We start from the raw sequence: 22,659 nt of genomic DNA, 5'->3' as shown, positions 1-22,659 counted from the left end.
TACTGAGTAGCGCCTTAGCAAAACAGCAAATAAAAAGAAAGAAAGAAAAAAAAAGAGGGGGATGTGCACGAGAAACAGCTTCAGACTAAGGCGAGCCTAAAGTGCTACTTTATAGCTGTAGTCAATTAGAAAATTCCGATGATAAAAAAAATCGTAGTGTTTCTTGTAAGCTGAATAAAAAATGGCGAGGAACGTAAAAGGGGAAGACCGCAGTGTTAAAAGTGCGCTAAAAGTGAATTTCAACACCACCGGCTGCCCTGTAAAGCCATACTGGAGGTCTGCACGAGATGTAATTTCGACTGCATGCAGCTGGAGTTTCAAAACACGCACGGACGTTCTAAGCGTCGGGTTAGGTTGCAAATGCTTCGCGAGGTCTACCTGCGCGCAGAAGAGCACAGCGCAAAACGCATACTTCGAAGCGCCGTCAGCTGTACAACGAGTTCTCAGTTAACGCTGCGTCTTCTTTCCCACCTCTGTACATGCAGCCGTTCTCTCGAGCGATCCGCCTGAGCAGCAGCGCGCGGGCTCTTAAAAAAAAGAAACAAATACAGTCGACTTGGATACTTCAGACCGGGATCATTCGAAATTCCGGCTAATTCAAAGAAAATGACCGAATTTTGGTACATACCTTATGCTTTCAATTTGAAGAATCTTAATTTAGCAACAAGCAAACAGGGCTTTCGCTTATTTGAATCTTCCTATAGCTTCCTTAAGCATAACAATGCGCCCAAAAACGGCTGGTGAGAATGGCGTGATTCAAAGGGCGCGCACATTCTTTTATTCGGGTTACTTACTATGCGTGGCTGACAGGATTGTTCATGCACCCCGTGTAAGGCGCCGCTACGGGAACAGAAATCGGTCGCGCGACATCTTCGGGTGTTTTCTGCATTCCGCCCCGGGAACAGATACCGAACATCATCGAGTTGGTGCAACGAGTGTCCCGCCCCGCTCACTGCATGCACAGATCAGGCCGACAGACGCCCACTCGAACGATCCTCTCTCCCTCCCTCCCGTTCTTTTGGCAACCAAGTAAAGGGCAATTGAAAGCGTAAATAGACAATCGGGGAGTCGTAAAAAATAAAGTGACAGAAACAGAGACAGTAAATTGGATGCAAAGGATGGAAACAAAAAAGATATCGTGAAGATTTACAAGAATGGCAAGAAAGTAATTAGGGAGGCAAATCTGCGCGATAATCCGAAGGGCAGTGCCTTGCTATTTGAGGCCCGAGTAGGTTGCCTAAAGACAAACACATACTGGCGCAAATATTCGCAACAAGATTGGGCATGTGTCTGCTGCAGCGAAAATCCGCATATATCCTAAGCGCATATGGTAATGGAATGCGAAGGTATTCACCAAGCGAGAACCGCAGGTAACGTCCACCATCCACAAGCGCCGAGACTCAAAGCGGATGGACGCATTAACCGGTCAGCGGTCGACATAAGCGAGAGACGTTTGGAGTATTGGCGGGAAAAAAAAAAAACAAGAAAGAAAGAAAGAAAAACAGGGAAGAGATTGATAGGACCGGATCCGTCACAGGCACAGGTAACAAACTGTGCAAGGTAGACATAGAAGTTTTAAGAGAGAAAAGATTAAGTAGATGTAGACAAATTGCTAGGTTGATAAACATGTACAGATTAACTGTTTAGCTGAGGCAGAATAGGCGATTATTTGTCCCGGCCCAGTTTCGAAGGGTATGGCAGTAATAAATCATCATCATCATCATCATCATTTTCGTCATTGTCTCGCATACAAAGGCTCCGTTCTCGCTAAGAATGACGAATTCGTTATGACAGAAGCCTAACCTTTCAATTCAGCTCGACTGAATATTTTCCTTTAGTGTCCCTTTAATATGTAAGTCGTGTACAAAATTAGGGGGAACAAAGTATTATTTGTTTAAAAAAAACGATTACTCGTGATCTATTAATTCACATCTGACATGTTAATGTGTAACAAGAAGCTTTCCCGTCAGACATCTCACTGAGCGCTTTTACGCGGAGGGCGTCTAATAAGCCGCTGCGTGCTCTTGAATGTAATTTGGGTGTTCTCTTCGATACTGCTGGAGGGGGCCATGTTTTGTGAAAAGAACCACTGGGACCATGCGTCCTACCCCATCCTGGCTGCGTCATGCGTCTCATTCACGGAGCCTGCTCCCGGTCCCATAGCGTCCTTATGACGGCGACGCGGTGAAGCAGTGTTCAAACTTAGTTCAAACAGGCGACGGCGGAACCAGCTGACCCTCAGTTTGGCAGAAACCACATCAAATTTGACTCTGAAGCAACCGTAGAGTTCCTGGCGCTAGAAAAGTAAGGACGGTGAAGACAACAACAGCCGCGTCCCAAAGGCTTCCAATAGTGCGAATGCAAGCAAGCCGCCGACAAGATGTGCGGAGTCATCTGCGAGCAAGCGCGCAGTGGCTTCGTTTCTTTTGCCAAAGGCTGAACAACGTATACAGACAAGCAAGACGCGGTCAAGCTCGGAGCAGCACCGATCTCTGCAAGCAAGATGGGTCAGGTTACAGTGCACTCGAAAAACAAAGCAACGCTTGCGTCAAGCTTAGCCGGACAGAACTACCGCCCTCCCCGTACTCTGCACGCGACCATTCCGTGCTCGCCTTTGTACCGCGCATGAGTCGGCATCAGTAGACGCGAGGTCGGCCAGGCAAGCCGATAAGAGTCTCCTCGGCGGCCCATAGAAGAGAGATAAAAGAGCGGCAGCCAGCTGCTGCACCCGCAGCGATAGCAGGACTGAAACTGCGAGACCGGCAGCAGAAGCGGCAGCAGGGGGGAAACATCACGTCCCCGACTAATTATACGAGACACCCTGTACTCGGTACACAACGTACTGCGACTACAGCGCATTCCAAACGGGACAGACGGACTTGCGCCGCCGATAGCTACGCGCACGTTGACTTTGCTTTCTCTCTCTCTCACTACTCTTTTCTAATCAGCGGCCGTTGCCAACCGTAGGGTAATTACCCTACTTGTAGGGTATTTTCGAAATTTTCGGGCAGCGTAGGGTAGTAGGGCAGTAATGCGATTTTCTCACCAGCTGTAGGGTAATTTCCACTTTTTTCTCGTCAACAATCAGCTAAAAAAGAACAGTTGAGTGATCTTAAAAACTAGCCGATCGACGCGACATCCCCCAAGGCGCTATTCTCGACACTCCTTAAGAGATACGAAAACTAAATCTTTCCTTGAATAAAATTGGAGTTGTTCACATCTCACCAGCATAGGGCTGAGCCGAAAGATCAGACGTCACATATCTCTGTGCTAGCTTCATTTTTTCTTCAAAAAAAATCAATACGGGCGCTCAACTCGCAACTGCATTTTATTGTCTAGTTTTTCACTTTATCCCTGGTTTGCCCTTGCGCTGTCTTTTACATTATAAAACCAAACCACCTCGCCCACCTTTCAATCATTTTCCTATAGACAGTTTAGGAGCCGTCAGAATCAGAGCTGTCCTGCGACGGTATGGCAGCCTTTGCTTACCTTAATTTGCTACGCCTTATTTTTGATACTCAAAGCGGATTTCTGCCGTCGGCGTCGCCGTGAAGTTCTGCATGACGTCCAACGGCGATGAAACCGTCGCCGCGTGCCGTATTCTGTATGTGCGAGTGAACGCGCACGAGGGACGCGTGCTTTCACGGGGAGCGAACGCATGGCGGAGAGCAAACGCGCGTTCTGCGCCGCGCTCGCTGAAGGGCTGCAGAATTAAGCGTCTCTTTGCTCCTTTACAATCACCAAGTATATATAGAGCAAACGCGACTTCTTCCGTCGCACGAAAGGCCGTTGGAGGACGGGAGGGAGCGAGGGAGGGGAGCCGACGTTTAGCTGCGGCACCAAATGCGTATTTATATAAAAAAACGCTGCGAGGCGAGAATGTGGTAAAGACTTCCGACGCTGCTCGACGAGTGTCACGTTCCGATCTCGTCGAAAACCTCCGAGCCGCAACAGTCACCAACGCCGCGCGCGTTCGAAGCGAACGCGGGCAAAACGCCGACGGCGTCGACAACAGTTCTGCGCTGGTGCTGCAGCATGTCCCAAGTTTATTCAGCTGATAAAACTACTATCCTTACTCCGTAAAGCTTTCTACTAATTTGCTATCGCAATTGATGCTTCGCCTTTCGGGTAAAACTGCTACATTTTTTTTTTTTTTTTTTTGTTATGGCAACTTCCTAAATGCAACACAACAACCCACACCAGAATAGGAAGCCACACCACAATATTTTGCTCAATAAAGACTAATTTCTCTCTCTCTCAGCTCCCTTCCACTTCTGCGAGACGATGTGCGCTAAGGACGCGTACGCTCGCTTTTGATATGCGCTTTTTATTTTTTGCTAAATATTTCGATGACAATCGCTACCGACTTTAGCGCCACCGCACTGCTATCACATCGTACTTTGAAGTATAGTCTGTAATTTATTATTACGCTGTGATATTTTAGGCGTAGGGTAAAATGTAGGGTAATAAAAAAGTTGTGTAGGGTAAAGTAGGGTAATTTTGACTGTGACGTAGGGTATATCCCAAAAATTAGTTGGCAACACTATTTATCGGCCTTTTTTCTAATCGGTTTTAAGTTTCCCACACGGCTTCGGAATGACACGGTGCCGGATGCCTATACTCTCAGTTTCGGGAAATGCTATAAAGGTCGAGGATGTCCGAGACTCACGGAACGTAAAGCACAAGGCACACCAGAAACAGAATTGACTTCCTATTTACAACAGGAAACAAAATCACACTTGATCCAACAAATGCTTTAAGCAGAGTTAAGTACGCGACAACTAAAGTTAAACTGGCTTGACAATGTACAGGTCGACCATTAAAAAGGGCCATTGAGAGCACCGGAACATGCTTCTGCAACATGGAATTAGTAAAAGCTAGCCAAGCTTATTCACATGAAGGGTACCCGAGTTTTCAGTACAACGAATGGTCAAATTGCTTCGAGATGCAGGTAGGGTATAGAATATTGAGATAAGTTAAAAGCAGGTGATGGATACAAGAGTAATTGTTTCAGGTCAGTTCCTACTGGAGTGCGTGAATCTTCTAATTTGCTGATGATTTTGGTTGTCACAATCACCGCAAGGCAATGTAAAATAGCAACCATGCCGCTACGTGATAGCATTGCAAACAGTTCAACTCACAGCTACTACCAATTCTGGCTTAATGAAAAACTATTGAGGGACTTGTTATGGCATCTCATAAAGATGACATGGGCAGGTCTGAAGCAAAAACCAAGAAAGCAAGCCACAGAAGAGCAACTTTTGCGATTGAAACAGCCATAACTGAAACAGCTATCTCTAAAAAAATCATTCAAGTAAGAGGTGGAAGCAAGAGGTCTGTCCAGTAACATTTCAATGATTATGACAGGATTTGTGGCCTCTCAGTCAACCAACTCACCACCGCAACTTCCCTTCACAGAAAGGTATCCACATCGCATCTCACAAAGCAAAAGGTACAATTTTCGTAGAAAGATAGGAAGATCGCATCAAGCAACAAACTATGCTCATCTGTAACATATGTTGTACTCAAGCCACACAAGCATGTTCAAGCTGCAATGCTACCAGACGTGTCACATGACTACGAGAATAATGCAGCCATGTTAAAGATCACTGAGTGAACTTAATCCGAATCAGGTACAATAGACATCCACAGTTAAAGTATAGTAAAAAGGAAACTTATGAAGCCTTTACAGCTTTAGTTAAAAATTAAGTTACGCAGCTGCTGATGGAAAAAAAAAATCTCTTTAAACAAGGAATGCTGTGGAATGGTCCTGTATGCAACTAAAATAATTAACAATGCACGTTCACAATGGTTACAGTGAAAGATCCTACGTTAGCTGACTCACTCGCACTCTTGGAATGATTTAGAACATTACGACGATATTACACACTCCATCAGAAGATTCAAGATACTAGCCAGATCCAATATTTTCCATAGAGACAATGGGAAAGAAAGCCACACCTAACAACTCAACAACACAGCAACTACTCAAGAAACTTTTATAAAATGCAGCAATGCTACTTTTAAGGAATGCAACCTTGAAGTAAAGCAGATTGACAATGAACAGCAGTGGCACACATCCATAAACTAGAACTTGTAGCCCTTCAGAAAAATGTGAACCGAACTGACATATGAAGACTGTATTAGCAAATGCCTCAAGTATATAACAAATACTAAAGTAACCAGAGCCCTTCAACGACAGCATAAATGGAAATTTGGCTGTTAAGAAATAAGAGCACAAGAAGTGTTTCACGCAACGCACTGTCAAATGTAGCAAATAAAGCTTTTGAATTGCATAAGCTACATACTCTGTGAAATAGCTTTGGTCAGCTGCCCTAAAGACAATGATGCTTGCTTAAAATAGCGGAGGCTCTACAATGAGAACAAAACAGGGAACCAATGCTGTTGAGAACTTGTGATGTATGATCTGTCACATTCACTGCACATATTGACATAGCCTTGGTGTCACCCCAATAACTGAAATTTCAATGCTTTCCACTTGCGATGCCTTCATTCTTTCCTGCTCAAATTATTTTCTTCCAGCTTTGCTGAGTGAAAAAAAAAAAGCAGATCTTACATCTCTTGATAAATTGGTTGAGTATGCAGAACATGCAGTCACAATGATGGCTGCTAAATATTATAGTGCAAGGTGCTATGAGGACTCCAAGTCCACAAATTCAAAGATTGTGTTGTCGCCACTGCAAGTGTCATTACCCACGAGTTGCAGCAATGACATCAGCTGCTCTTTCATGATGCTCGTTCCCTGGGCAGAATGAGTGGTCAATTGCTAGAATGTAGCCACTGACTAGATCTCAACCAAGATTTTAGATTTTGTAATGTTATTGTGTTTTTTTCGAGCACAAAAAAACAATAAAACAGAAAATGTCAGCAAACACAAGCTGTTGCAACTGCTCCAGGGCTGGCTCAAGTTCTGCTGTCTGTAACAAAGATATGCTCATGGCATTTCCTTTTGTTCTTGGTGCAAAACAATGTGACTAGCAGATGTTCAAGAGGTTTTCCTTGGATCATTAAGGACATTTGAGCATTCTGAGAGTTTTCTTATCTTTCCAGAGGAGCATGCACTTTCATTGCGTGATTGCTTATTCTTCTGATATGTTTCCCAATAACAAGAACAAATAAGATATGTAAAGCAGTGGCAGAGAGAAAAGCTGTGATGTCTGTATGCAATATGAAGGCAGCACTAGTCAGAAAAATGAACTCATAATTTCTTGCACAGCTTGACAAAGTTGTTTGCTTACCCTACAATGTAATTACAAGGCCACTCACGCAACATTTCCTGCCTTCCCCTCTATATTGACAGACTGCATACCTCACTCTTCCCATATCTAAATTGACTTGTTAATGGTGGATGTTTTGCAGCATGTCAATATTCTCCATCATGCAAATTAGGATAGTCTTACCATATAAACCTGGGAAAAGTAAATCCTAAATAAACAAAACTTTACACTGCACATCATCAGAACTGACAGTTGCACCGCCATCCACTGTAGAATCTAAATTACCTGTATACAATAACCGACATTCATAAGCATAGTGGTTCATAAGAGCACATTGAGAAGCATAACCTGTCATCAAAATACATTTAAGTGTACTCCTGGGCTTTCAATCAGTGCAGGATATTACATACATAGGTTTCAGATTTGCAACAAACTGCTGTGCATTCAGTGCAGCTAGTCCAATAGAAAGTCTGGCATTTAGAGGCCAGTTAGACTTTATACATAGCAGCCAATGACGCCTAAGTACAAAGTCCAGTACTTTCTTTATCCACATAGAAATTTGCATGGCTTCCCCCCGCAAGTTACACCTGTCTCTCACAAGGCCTATCTTATTGTCAATTTGAGCGAGTGTCACTCAGCATTAGGAGACTGCCACTCAAAACAGTATAGTGACACATGCTATATGTTGCACTCAAAAGCAAGTGCATTCGGTTATGTCTAGAGACCAGATCTTTAGGCAAAATGCCTATTTTTCCCTTACGTCATTATCATGCCTATTTAAAAACTATTTATGAACTATGTGTCCAGAAACATTTTAGCGACCCCTTAATTATGCCTATATTGGCTTTTCAGAGCTTTAAAATGCCTTTTTCCATGTTTTGTTCGAGCCTCATTTTGTTTATAACGTTATGAAGCACAGGGGAACTTGGATGAAGGCAGCTTATTATTACCACAAACATTTTACCGGTGTAAAGGCTGTTATTAACAGCTTTGCAGCAGGCTAGAGCATAGCTGTGAGAAGGACTCAAACTGCTCTACACAATATACACTTGAAGGTGACTTGCATACCTGTGCACTCGCTTCACGTTTCTAACTGACATCATTGAGAAACCTGAATGCTCGGGCACAATTCTGACCAGGAATTTGGGGCCCACTTTAGACGTTTGGGAAAGGTTCACCATCACCCCCAATCAACCTGCGGCTGACAGAGTTAGTTCCAAACTTCTGTTTCTGACAAAAATCCCACATTTTTGCTAGTCACTGTTACTGTCAAAGGTTCTGACCGGCAAACAGTTTCGAAGTACAAGCACGTGCCTCTAACTTCAATGAATGTTGAGCGTCACTTTTCTGGATACAAGCTAATACTCAGTGATTAAAAGCATAACATGAAACCTCAATATCTTGAGATGACGCTTGTTTGTCACTCCTTTCACAACTTTTGCCATGGTGTCTAGTCGCACTAGATTTCAGACAAATATTGTAACCTGCGCAGATTACCTCATCCTGTTCTATCAAGAAGATAAAACGAATATAAGATAAACGCATACAACGAATTAGTGGGCTCTTTTCCTTATAAAATCATAATTTATGAGGAGCACAGTGGGAGTTATTATTTGAGCCTATCCTTACCTAAAGGACAGTATTCAGCACTTATTATGCCTTAAATTACAGGTTTAGTGCCCTTTATAGGCACCTAAAACAGCATTAGTTCGTGCTTAAACATCCGGTCTTTAGTTCTGTCACTTGACTTTGTCCAGCCTTTTCTAAATGTGTGGATTCGACAACAACCATTGTGATAGTAAACAAACACAGCAAAGAACAAAATTTATTAGGTCTGCTGGAGTAATAATCCTACTGTGTTTGTTTCAATTGACAAAAATAACTGTATTGTGCTGCCAGTGCTCAATTTAAGTGGACACTGCTGTCACATCTAATATTCAGCTTTTCCCCATGTCATCATCATAATTATTCTATTTTTATGTACACTGCAGGATGAAGGCCTCTCCCAGCCATCTCCAGTTACACCCCTTTCTTGTGCTAGCTGATTCCAACTGACAAAAAAATTGCCAAAGAGCATGATGGTGTTGCTGTGCAAGTAGCTTCAGCTATTGCATTTAAGACCTGTATGCAGTTTATTTTTAATGGTGACTGTTTTAAAATAAGCAATGTGAAAAATCAAATGCACCACAATTTGACTTAAGCTAAATTGGTTATAAATGAATTTATAAATGAGTAGTATATACTATTGAAGCAATCTTGGCAATGCTGCAGGGCTAGCAATTGTTTTTATTAATAGCTTTTAAAAAACACCTAACCACACGTGCAAATATGACACAAATCCCGAGACCATGACCTCTTAGATATTCAGTGCGCTGTAGACGCTGCCTAATCTTGGAGGTCATGCTGGTTAGTTTTGGCATCTAAAATGGTATATTTTTGCTAACTTTTCGGAATGCGTCCACTCATAATTCAAATGTAAAATATTGCACAGGGACTGTACTCTATCAACACTATCTAAAACAAGGCTTTATACGGAATTTAAAACATTATTGCAGGTGGCCTATATTGAGTGCCTTCAAATAACAAATTTTAACAAACACAATGCCTTCAAATAACATTTCAGCCCTTTTAATTTACCCAGAGCTATCAATTCGGAACATGTAGGACTGAGCCACCAAAATGGTACTTGCTGAATGAACCAATGTGCTTTTACACAATGTGACAGTACCTTTGCCCACCTGACAGATGTATTACTGGCCTTCATATTTTTTGTTTGTCTTAATATATTAAAGGGCTATTTTTTAAGGAATTATAACAAGAGGGCACCCAATGCCTACAGATTGATTAATGATTGATTAATGCAGTTCTTATGGTTCAAAGGCAAGGGATGGCCAATGAGCGCCATGAAATGGTATGGTGCAGTCAATACTATGGACAATGTCAAAGAGTATATGTGACACGGCTGCATAGCGGCGTAAAAAATTTCCTGCAGAGTGCATAAAATATATATGTAATAAAAGTATGACAATGATACATAGGGTGTACAATGATATGTTAGATGAAAATAAAGCTTATGCTACGAAGGGGTTGATATACTAATATGTATCACTGTCAGTAGCCCTACTGCCTCATCAGGGCACTTTGAAAGTAAGGACCTGGAGGTGTGCGCTATACAAAATCTACCACTGCAACAGTGGTTGTGCTACTAATTCTTAGGGCTTATGTAGTAAGCTTGAAGAAACCTAAAGCTGATTTTCTGTTAATTAACGTTCCTTACCAAGAAACATTGCTGTATGAAGAGGGATATGTTTGTGGTCAACATGAGCACAAACACTAGGATGTGTGCTCTTAACAGAAGTTACAGCGAAGAAATCCACAGATTTCTTCTAATGTGCACAGTCCCTCCTCTACAACTATGCCATGGAATGTGCGAGAGCTGATTAAATTAAAACAGTGAAATCTGCTCTTCCGATCATGAAAATTACAAAGAAAGTCCCTACTCAAAAGTAAAGAGTGTGTTAGTAGTTGAGTACAAGTATAAGATATTATTTTTAAAATGACAATGCCACCAACTATTCTAAACAATAAGCGAGTGTACATTATTATAAGCTTTTTATGACCTGACAACCATGCCATGCTAGTACGAGAAATGCGAAACTGCAGCACAAATGGCGCAGACCGATAGCTTCTTTGCCATTTTCTCATTCATTATTTATTTTAGTATTGTCATTTATTTTTGTACTTCTTGCTGTACAGCATAGAGAAATAAAGTAGCCAAAGTACCCTCTACCTCAAAATCTCTCTACTGCAACCTATCTGTAATAGAACAGAAACAAAAAGACCATGGAGCGGCACTATATTGGAACATCTGTTGGAGAGAAATGCAACAAAAGTGCAAGAACAGCGAATGGAGAACCGACGGTGTCAGCTATATCCATGGCTATAGCCACTCCATTGACCTCCGGGATGAAGATGATGTTGACAGTCTGCTTTAGTTTCAGTTTTACTACGGAGGCACCATCAACGAAAGGAGGCTTTTGTTTTTATGCTTCATTCAGGGCAGGCTTGGTGCAATTCCCTGCTAATATGTCATTTCGGAGCAGGATGACATAAAGGGCCTCTCTTGGCATGATATGGCACAGTTGTTCCACCACTGAAATACTATAAAAAAGTAACATTTTAAAATGGTGCCTTGTTCATGACATGCAATAATGGAGCATCATCATCCCCATCATCAGACTATATTTATGTCCACTGCAGGACGAAGGCCTCTCCCTGTGATCTCCTATTACCCCTGTCTTGCGCTAGCTGATTCTAACTTGCGCCTGCAAATTTCCTAACTTCATCACCCCACCTAGTTTTCTGCCGTCCTCGACTGCGCTTCCCTTCTCTTGGTATCCATTCTGTAACTCTAATGGTCCACCGGTTATCCATCCTATGCATTACATGGCCAGCCCAGCTCCAATTTTTCCTCTTAATGTCAACTAGAATATCGGCTATCCGCATTTGTTCTCTGATCCACACCGCTCTCTTCCTGTCTCTTAACGTTAGGCCTAACATTTTTCGTTCCATGGTTCTTTGTGCGGTCCTTAACTTGTTCTCGAGCTTCTTTGTTAACCTCCTAGTTTCTGCCCCATATGTCAGCTCCGGTAGAATGCAATGATTGTACACTTTTCTTTTCAACGACACTGGTAAGCGCCCAGACAGGATTTGGCAATGCCTGCCGTATGCACTCCAACCCATCTCCAACCCAATTTTCTTCGGTATATTTCTTTCTCATGATCAGGGTCCCCTGTGACTAACTGACCTAGATAAACAAACTCCTTTAGACTCTAGAGGCTGACTGGCGATCCTGAATTATTGTTCCCTTGCCAGGCTATTGAACATTATGTTTGTCTTCTGCATATTAATCTTCAACCCCACTCTTACACTTTCTCGGTTAAGGTCCTCAATCATTTGCTGTAATTCGTCCCCATTGTTGCTGAACAGGACAATGGAGCATATACGACTTCAAATCACTTGAAGTACAGTAAGGTGGCTTTATAATATTTCCAACTAAATGCAATGATTACTGCAAAATATATAACTCATAATGCAGGGCTCTGCAGCAGAATGAATGCCACATTTACTCATATCTCGGATGACCTCAATTCATGGGCTGCTAATAGAAAATTGAAGGTTTGAATAGTTTCAAGTGCAAGCCAAACAAGGAATAATATCCACAATAGCAAATCTAATGTGCTGTCCTTACTTGACAAGGTAGCTGCATATGCTTCAAATGATTACATCACAAATAAAATGTTCTATTCCTTTAACCCCTTCAGGCACCAATTAATTCTGCCAATTGAAAATTTGGTTTCACCATATTTCTTGCATTCTCAAGATCATGAAAAGTGTACTGCTGCAGTAACAGACTAAGCATTTTATGCTCTTCAGTGGGTTTTGTCAAGTTTGCAGAATGTGGACCCCATGCTAGAACTTTTAACAGGAATGTCAAATATGAGAACATAAACTATTTAATGTCTCGCATACTTGGAAAGCTCTCATCTAGCAACTTGAATTATATGCTAGATGTAAAACACTGTGAAAAACAAAGAAAGAAGTGAACCCCCTACATGATGACATACTGATACCGAATGCAAACACCTAGACATCAAACTCATATTTTTCAAACTTGTAGATCAGCTCTAATCAGACGTTCTTAAAGATGTTTGCGACACAATTTGAATAACATTTTTATCAGTGCTCTTGCTCGGTATACACAATCGTGTGCAAAGCACCTGAAGGGGTAAAGCTTACCACTGGGCTAGTTGGTGTAGCACACTGACGTTCCATGTTTTTGCACCCCCAGACGTGCCAGCTGACATAGGAACAAGCCAGATGCAGGGCAGATTTTTCACATAATTCGCATTGATATCATTTGATTCCTTGTCACGTTCCAGTTCCACACCTTGTTCAATATGCAGCCATTACAGAATGATTGCAAGATCCCTCAAGTGGTATTCCAACACAATCTGCATAATCCAAACCTCCATCTATACAAATGATGGGTAGTTGATGTCCTCCAAATGCAGTTGACTGGTACCACTCCTCAGCGAATTGGTCTCAACCTTCAAGCTGTGTTCTTTTAAAAAGGTTTGCCAATTGCCATTATGAACATGACTCTTCGAATATCGGAAATTTCTTTAACCCCTTTATGTACATAAGCAAATGAGCAGATAACTTATCAATGTATTGTATTTTTTTTCTGCATTTGGGCCTTCCAAACAATAATGGAACACTTATCAAAAATGTATTTTCTATAGCTTATATGTTACTCTACGGGTCATATGCGTCTCCATGCACCTTAAGGAAACCAGACATTTACGTGCGCTTCTTAGCAGAAGTGAAGAACAAGTGAGCATTGCAACTGTTACAGCAGGTTTTCATGCTTTCAATTTGCACAATTCGCACACCTCTTCTGACCAGGAGCTCTTATAGTTAGGTGTTCATGAGCTTCTAGCCTTGTCAACATTCTTATGCACCTGTTTATGTGCTTAAGACTTGTGTTTCAATCTCAGCTCAAAATTTTTCAAATAATAGCCCGTGCGACTGCTAGGCAGAACAACAGCGAGGTCAGAGCGGGCATAATGGCCTCGGCTGCCTGCAGCTTGACATAGATAATGTAGGAATTGCATACTCCAATGCCCAGGAATCCAAAGGTCACTCGAAGGTAATATTTTATTTTTGACCTTTGGTCCACTTCGTCGATTATCTTCTTTGAGTTGGCAGAATGCGATCATGCGGTTCATACCTATAAAGGCCTTCATTTCTTCTGCAAACCATATGAAGTCTTTCCTGTTTTTTCTCAACACACTGAGTGCTGTCTTTAACTAGCATTTTTACCAAGCTGTGCAACTTCATAACAGAAAATATTTCTAATGGCATAAGATCCTCCGGTTGTTTGCACTAGGGAATGCACTTTATGGGATCCCACGTGTTGCATGCCACAATTAGCTCTGAATCGCTCTGTTTTGTACTTACTTCATTCGATGACCCTTTGACTGAAAACATAGTTTTTGGAAGCAGAAATTGGAAGATTTTTGGCTGGCTTTTGAATGTTCTGGTTAATTTGGGTGTTCTATGTTGAACTTTGTACCAATGTTTTCAACATCTCCCGAGACTTGCAAATCTTGCAAATCTTCCAAGACCTAAAGCAGATTTGTTGTTGCTGTTGTCAAATAAATCCTTTATAACCTCTCCTTCTGGATAGGCAAAATGTGCGTTGTTTTACGATCATAATTTTGTGAGATAAAAGAAGCTTTCATCTAAAATGAAAGTGGCCACACAAAACGACAAAATATACAAATGTATTAATTTCAAGGGGCTATTCATAGATGTGCCACACTCAAGCTAACGCCACCAAATGACATGCAGCATTGAATCACGGTACACTGGGACATTTGTCCCAATGGCTTGTTCTCAATAAAAAAGTTGTTTATACTCATCTAAATTCAAGAATTTTGGTTTGTTAAATATCTTTATAACTGCACTCTACATATCTTGATAACTGCACTATACTTCATTGATGAGAAAAATCTTCTAAAGAATTACTTAATTCACCAACAGTGCAGAGCCCCTTCATGGCACAACTCCAATGTTTGTTGAGCGTTCAGTCATAGTTTTGCCAACTGAAAATAAAACATTTCTATAACCAAAGCTCACTAATTCTGTTATTTTCTGCCAGTAGGTTTTTAGGGGAAAAACGTATTTATCAAGACGTGTTTGAAATTCGGGGACACGTGTCCATATAGGTTAAGCAGCTAAACATGGCCCTTCAATCTACATTCTCAAGTCGAAATTGACTACGGATATTTATAATGGCTAACAGTGAATGGCTAACAGATTCAATAAAGCATGGAAGCCACTGTGTGTCTCCTGTCCCCTACACAAAGAGGAGTATGTAACAACACACACAAGTAAATGACATCCCCATTTCCCCATTATATTGTTTGCACAACCAATATAAAATGTGTGTCTGCATGGCAAATGTTTTAGTTTTTCCTGTAAATTGCCGATGTACCCTTTACTTTTGAAGCAGTGGGAAGAACAGGCCTTGCTGTAATCAGATTCATGCACCCAAGAATAAAGTAAATATACAAAGTGCCTATGACAAGAGCTACATCCTACTATGTATCTAGAAAAAAATTTAGAGGACAAAGGCGATATCTATCACAACAGGAGGTGGGAATACAAGGAATCTTGGAAGGAAATTGGAGCCAATCTGGAACAAGGAAAAAAATGTTGAGCCAATATGCTTAAGCTGTTTCGATCTAGAGCAGGTGGAATGCCAATGCTCACGTCTCGAATGACCAGTAATAGGCTATACAATACCATTTCTTCATTGCAACTGGTGTACAGAAAGCAAAAGGAGTACTGTGACTGATCGCCAGAGATCTAAAATGTCCTCACAAATACCCTAAATATCTAGCGCTACGAAGACACTGCACCGCTAGCCTGCTCTACACTGCGGTCTTAGAACGTGTTCTTTAAAGCAGTAGGAAAGAGATACACTCATGTCTTAGCTGAGCAAGAATTAAAAAAAGAAAGAAAAGAAAGAAAGGAAGGAAGGAAGAGGGGGATCACACAATTGCCTTTGGAAAGAAATAATTGAATTACGTTGCTGATAAGAGCTTGGAGCCCATAAAATAAGTGGAAATGAACAGTAACATTAGATACATTTAATTAAGCAAGGTGTTCTGCAAATGCCTTGCTGCAAGTTTTGAGTAAATAATTGTGTAATATGACTTCACGAGAACACACTAATTTCACTGTCATTCTTGCCTGTTACTTCTATTTCTCTAGATTAAATGAAAATGCTCAAGCTTAAATAGCCCCCAGACGAGTATTAAAACAAGCTTCATTTTATAGTCTGTAAGAACTGCAAGAAATGAGTGAAAGTGTGTGCACAGCACTAAATGCGAAAGTCCAGTTAGGTCGTTTCCACAAGAGTAGATGTTAAACATGCAGACGCGGTCATTTGATCCCTCACTATCTTTAAGCGAGCACGAAATCATCGCGTGGTATCAAATGCAAGTTGAAACAAGAAGACATTGACTTCAACATCACTCAATGACACGGTAGAAGAGCGTAATGCAGTCTGGCATTAGAAGGTCAACTGGCATACAGCTGTTTATGATGTCTCCAAAAGCAGACCAAGGCATGCAACACAGGTATGCGGCCACACGATGCAACTACAACCAACAAATGAACTTGGCACCCCAACCAAAGCTATACTTTTTTCAGGGTGACCACGTGCGGTCAAACAAGGCAGAATAGCTTGTTGACCACACCACACACACAGACACATGGCTTGCACCACAAGCAAATGCACCAGCCTCAGAATAGGCAGGTAAAGCACGTCGGAGCACCGCACAGTCGGCACACCACGAAGTCCACTTCTGCGCAGAGAGTCCACATCATAGAGGCACGGAACTGTTGGATCGATGGATTTCGGACCAGCAGTCCATGATGGCAAGGTGTCTCGTTGTAAGCCAATAACGCACACTCGGCTACCTGACGTCACACGCACAGCAGTCGTTTCAGCATGGCCACACACCGGTTGAGACGAGATTTAGGTCACTGCCTAGATTTTTTTTTTTTTTTTTCTCTCGTCTTCGCCCCGCGCTCTCCGCCGCTGCCACCAAGCCTTCTCGCTGGCTACGAAGTACGGAATCTAGAAGCACAAATAGGAACCCGCCGACACCAGGACGATGCCAAGTGGTGCTCAGCAAAACTTCACCCAAAGAACCCACGAGATCGGCTACCAGCGATGCGGCGGCGCACTACGCCGTGACCGCAGGCCTCGTTTGCGAAAGCCTCGGGCATCACCCCACTTGCCCGCTCGTCCTGCCAAGCCGGGCTTATACAGACAGACCCGCGAATGTGTCCAAGCTTTTCGACAGTACTCGCTTCCTAGAGAAGCGAGACGTCGAAAACGAGAAGCCCGGTCGTCTCAGACTCTCGTTGCGACGAGAATTTGGACCGGTTTCAAATAGCACAGCTCGCACTCTTTTTTCCTCCCCGTTTTCGCCGCTTGCACATTTTTCTTTGTATCGTAAAACGCTTCAATATCCTGACGCCACATCGGTAACACGTGCGATAACGAATTGCATAGCTGGTTTCGTGCATTGGAGTGCACAACATGCTAATCGCAGCTGCTCGTGAGCAGCGATCACAGCCTTCACTTGTATACATAGCTGCAAAACGAGGCTTCTCGATTAAAACACACCGGCCCCTCAATACTGTCAGCAGCAGCATGTAGGCACCATGTGACGCTAAGGTGCGAGACACCACCTTGTCATCGAGAGATAAATCTGTTAGCGGGCACAACAAAAACGAGTCCTTTTAAAGCTCCATCTTGAATGTCTTGTCGCTGCTGTGCGGTCGGTGGCGCCGACCTACGCGGCTGCTCGGTGAGTAATGCCGGACCGGCGACGATGTCAGCCGTGCATGTCCGACAGAACTCGTCAAATTCAGTGCGGTCAGTAAAGATCGCAGATAGTAACACGCTTTCTAGCAGCGAGAGCTAAGCGTTCGCGAAACACGTAGTGCCGTCTGCCAAGGTCTCACTCGTCGGGCCAGCGCAACTTCGCAGTCGGCGCCGCGGCCCTGTGACCTGGCGGCGCTAACCCCGACCGTGGGGGTCCTCGCAAGCCTTCCACGGACCTTCTAGATTGCTTTAAACAGATTGTGGTGTGATCACAACCTCGAAAACTGGCGAGAAACAGATACACCTAGGCCTAAGCGACGTCTGAACATGGCCGTCTAGTTTTGCGGATATCGGGCGGTTGATTACAAGGGGATTTAAAAATAACTACCGCTTACCTCGAAGCGATCTTGCCGGACATTGTGGGCAGACCAGAGCCCCTCAGTGCTCTTTCATGTTGGCCAAACAGTCAGCGGCAGGGAACTTCAGCTGGATGAGCACCATTTCCCTCGGTGAAAATAATTAGGCCTACAAGTCAAAACTCGGCAGGTAGCTCGGAGCACACCAGAAGATCTTCCTTTTTTCGGCGCACACTACATCTTGGCAGGATGAAATAGCGATGTGAACAATCACTCTACATCCAGCGAGGCACAGCGCAACCAGGCGATCATAGCACAACGGCCAAAAAAACTGCCGAAAAAATCCCGTTTGGCTGGAGCAACACGTTCCCAACGGGAAAACAGTGTTTACAAGTTTTTCGCACCGTGGCTGTATCAGTCCGCGGACAGCCATGCACGGCGCAGAGGCCGCGTCCGCTCCACAATGTAGTCTCGGGCCAATTCTCACTTTAGTCGTTAAATTAACGGTCCGCGGTCGTTGCCTTGTTACATTATATGTAAATATGTTTCTGTCTATGTAATACCGTCCTTATTTTACTCAAGGCAGCGAAATCAATGGAGCATCAGAGCTCGTCAATGCTCATCACAAACCAGCTGTGCTCCGCGAATAATTTCGCTGGGTTTTGCCAATGCGTCGTCTGTAAACAGCGCGGGAAATACGATTTCCGTGCGCGCGAAAGAGCACGCTAGGCGCTCAAGGTGCAGAAAAGCGCGCTTATTTTGCGCGGGTTGCTCTATTGAATAGACGTTGACAAATTACGGCACCAGAAGTAAACGAGTAACCAGAGATTGAAATGCTGCGTCCGCCAGGCCGCATTAGCATACAACCAAACGCACTTCTCTGTTGATGCGCTGAAGATATGGATGCAGCAAAAGAATGTGGCTAGTTTAATGTGAATCATGCACATATTTACAAAACTGACACGTTTCAGTACTCACAAACTGAGTTCATGCAGCACTTACCTTTCATTTCAGTTGTCTCCACCAGGTACAACAGTCATATTTTCGTTATTCATTGGCCACGGCAGTCATCTCTTGCCTAGCTGCATTTACAGATAGCGCTAGCATTTGTATGCACACAAGAGACAGAAAAGCAATAATGCACTATTATTTATCAATATGTGTACATGAACATTGTTTATTTTGTTTGCTTCATTGCTTGCACTTGATTGCTTCTCCTTCTTTTTTTTTTTTTTTTTTTTTTCCTTTTTTGCTATGCTTTATCTCTCTCAGTGCGACAAAGTGTGCATCTATTACATATGTGTAGGTAAAAAAAATAACTAACGACGTGATTACGCAACAACAGAGACATTTTCCCGTAATGCTATATGTTGTTCACGTAATGCAACATGTAATCGCGATTTTGAATACCAAACATGAAATAAACTTATAATGTATATACGGCGCAAGAGCGGGTATTTACTGACACAGTAAATACAATATCATTTATTCAATTCTCTTTTTCTTCATTATTCTCTACATTTCAACTTCAACCACAGCTAATTTCCCCGTTGCTTGTTTGGCTTTAGATGGTCATGATTATGAGAATGAAATTTACAGAAGAATAAAATTGGGTTGGAGTGCATACGCAGGCATAACCAAATCCTGACTGGGAGCTAACCACTGTCGTTGAAAAGAAAAGTGTACAATCACTGCATTCTGCCGGTGCTAACATATGGGGCAGAAACTTGGAGGTTAACAAAGAAGCTCGAGAACAAGTTAGGGGCCGTACAAAGAGCGATGGAACGAAAAATGTTAGGCCTAACGTTAAGAAACAGGAAGAGAGCGGTGTGGATCAGAGAACAAACGGAGATAACCGATATTCTAATTGACATTAAGAGAAAAAAAATGGAGCTGGGCAGGCCATGTAATGCGTAGGGTATAGATAACCGATGGACTATAGAGTTACAGAATGGGTGCCAAGAGAAGGTGTTGGGCTGCTAAGCACGAGGTCGTGGGATCGAATCCTGGCCACGGCGGCCACATTTCGATGGGGGCGAAATGCGAAAACACCCTTGTACTTAGATTTAGGCTGCACGTATAATTTGGACCAGGTGGTCCAAATTATCCGGAGTCTCCCACTACGGTGTGCCTCATAATAAGATTGTGGTTTTGGCACGTGAAACCGATTAGTTATTTTTTTAAGAGAAGGGAAGCGCAGTCGAGGACGACAGAAAACAAAAAGGGGTGATGAAATTAGGAAATTCGCAGGTAGAAAATGGGAATCAGCTAGCGTAAAACAGGGTTAACTGGAGATTGCAGGGAGAGGCCTTCGTCATGCAGTGGACATAAGGTGCTCAAGGTAACTAGAAGTACAAATAGACAACAGTTATCAAAAATAGAGAGAAACAGACAGAGCAAGATGGATTAAATGATGGAGAAGAAAAAAAAAACTCATTTAGAAATAGCTGCTTTGTATGTGATGTGTGCCGATGTCCAACATTACGAAGGAGATGCACAACATTACTAAAAAAATGATCATCAATTCCAAGGGAGATGCTCAAAATTAATCAGTATCAGCCAAGAAGTACACTTTTCAACATACAACTTTTGAATGTTATGAATTAGCTTTTCGAGTACACCTAAGCTCTTCTAATGAGTTGTGAATGCGAATGCATTTATGTCCAATTGAACGCCACTAAGCGGTCCTTCGAGTTATGAACTCCTCGTGGGCAAGTGAGCGCGTTTTGATTTGGCCTTACTGAGTTATAACGCAGGCGAGAGCTTGCGCGGACAAAGAATGCGCGGATAACACAGGCTTCAGAGAGTGAGAGCGAGGGTGACGTGGGTCGCGGCGATGCCCTCTCCCCATCACGCAACACCTGGCGCGCTATCACAGCAACACGTGTTGCCTTTCGCCCGCTCAGGCTGTTCTGTCGAGGCATGCTCGTGACGTGGCGTCGCAGCCAATGGCAATGGGAGCTTAGGTGCCGTTTTAATGCTACAGACGACAGACGCGAGGCTCTTTCGCTCAATGGTTCATTTGACGCTTTCACATAAAAAAAAGCTCATGGAGGATTTTACAAAGTCGGCGAATAACAAATCATGAAATAAAATTTGTACGGTCACACAATGACTCCATTGCTATTTCAGGTCCAAGCTGGCTGTGTGAGGACAAGGACATACGGGAGCAAATATTCTGAGGCATGTGCCTGATAGACAAAAGAATCTGGAGACGACTCAGCTCGTGGTCTTGACACGTAAAACCCCATAATTTAATTTATTTTTTGACTCAGTACATTGTAATCGAATACCGAGATAATCACCCAACCATAACCCTATATGAAACATCCGCCTTCACGAAGCGCCTTCGTTAAAAGCTGATGGGAGTGACGACTGGTGAGCGGTCGAGATAAATAAGAAAAGTTTAGAGCATTGGTGAAAAAGAGCTGGAAAAAAATAGGCCCAGAGTCGTTGCAGGTAACTTTACAATGAAAAGAAGAGATGGGCAAAGTGATAGACTGCAATATAGTAAACGCTGATTAGCTCAAGCAGGCTAGGTGACTAGTCTATTTGTCACCACCACATTTCAAATGGGATTCCACTAGGAATCACCATAATCAACAGTATCTGCACGAGTGTACATACATTGCAACTTTTGGCACAGCAATCCAGCCAGCCAAGTCGAACAGGACATGGTACTCGTTTTCAAAACGAAGCTTTGCGAACCTCGCCGGGTTTCGTCAACGCGGCTTCAGAAAAAAGAAAAAAAGTTTCAAAGTTTTTATTTTGTAGTTACAATGCATGGTTCATAGTATATTTACAGCAGGAGGCCCAAAATTCGAAACTGCAATTAAGGCCTCCTACAGCTACATGAACAGAGTATATTAAACAAGGGCATCCACAACAATCCGAGGTGGAAAAAAAAAGAACAAGCAACTAAAGAGACACAAATGTACAGTGAATAGGTTCTGATACAGAATGGCCAAGGATCCAAGGATTCATACATGTGCTGTTTTAACTTTTTTTTTAATCTTGTACAACGATATTGGTGATTTCAGTGGTGGACACGGGTTATCCAAGTGGATATGGCAAGGAAATAAGTCGTTTGCTTGCCGTAATTAGTCTGTGCCTTTGGTAATAATAAATTGTTTGACAAATCAAAACGCGTCATATTATTGTTAGTAATTATATTTTCAGGAAGGAAATGAACAAATCCAAATCTATTAATTGTGTTAAAAAGGAAAACAAGGATATGAAATTTATGTAGTCTTTCAACGGGCAGTATATGCAGCGACTGGCACGAAGGCGCATGTGGTTGGGTAAAATAAGAGAAAGTGATGATTCTAAGTGCTTTCTTTTGCATGAGATAAGTCTAGAAAGATGAGTTCTGTACGTACTACCCCGTGACGTGATCAATAATTAATATGGGAGTTTGTAAATGCGTAATAGATGGAGAGCAATGTATCTAGATTGAAAAAGGGTAGTCTTCTGATAAGCGCTCCTATTCCAAAGCCAACCTTGTTAACTACACAGGCAACATGATTATTAAACCTAAAATTCAAGTCAACGACCACACCTAGAAATTTAGCACGATGTGTTTGGGGTATGGCAA

At 42.6% G+C, this 22,659-nt stretch overlaps 1 protein-coding gene across 1 annotated transcript in view; it reads right to left on the bottom strand.

The window, feature by feature from the left end:
- LOC119449618 (AF4/FMR2 family member 4-like) overlaps positions 1-18,472 on the bottom strand; it is a 179,572-nt gene extending 161,100 nt beyond the window's left edge. The window contains exon 1 of the mRNA XM_037712834.2: positions 18,105-18,472. Coding sequence (XP_037568762.1) covers positions 18,105-18,127 — 23 coding nt within the window. The 5' untranslated portion in view covers positions 18,128-18,472. The remainder of the gene's footprint in view (positions 1-18,104) is intronic.
- Positions 18,473-22,659: the final 4,187 nt, after the last annotated feature.

The sequence above is a fragment of the Dermacentor silvarum genome, chromosome 4 (genome assembly GCF_013339745.2).
Source record: "Dermacentor silvarum isolate Dsil-2018 chromosome 4, BIME_Dsil_1.4, whole genome shotgun sequence".
NCBI lineage: Eukaryota > Metazoa > Arthropoda > Arachnida > Ixodida > Ixodidae > Dermacentor > Dermacentor silvarum.
This window is presented reverse-complemented; position numbering and strand designations above follow the sequence as displayed.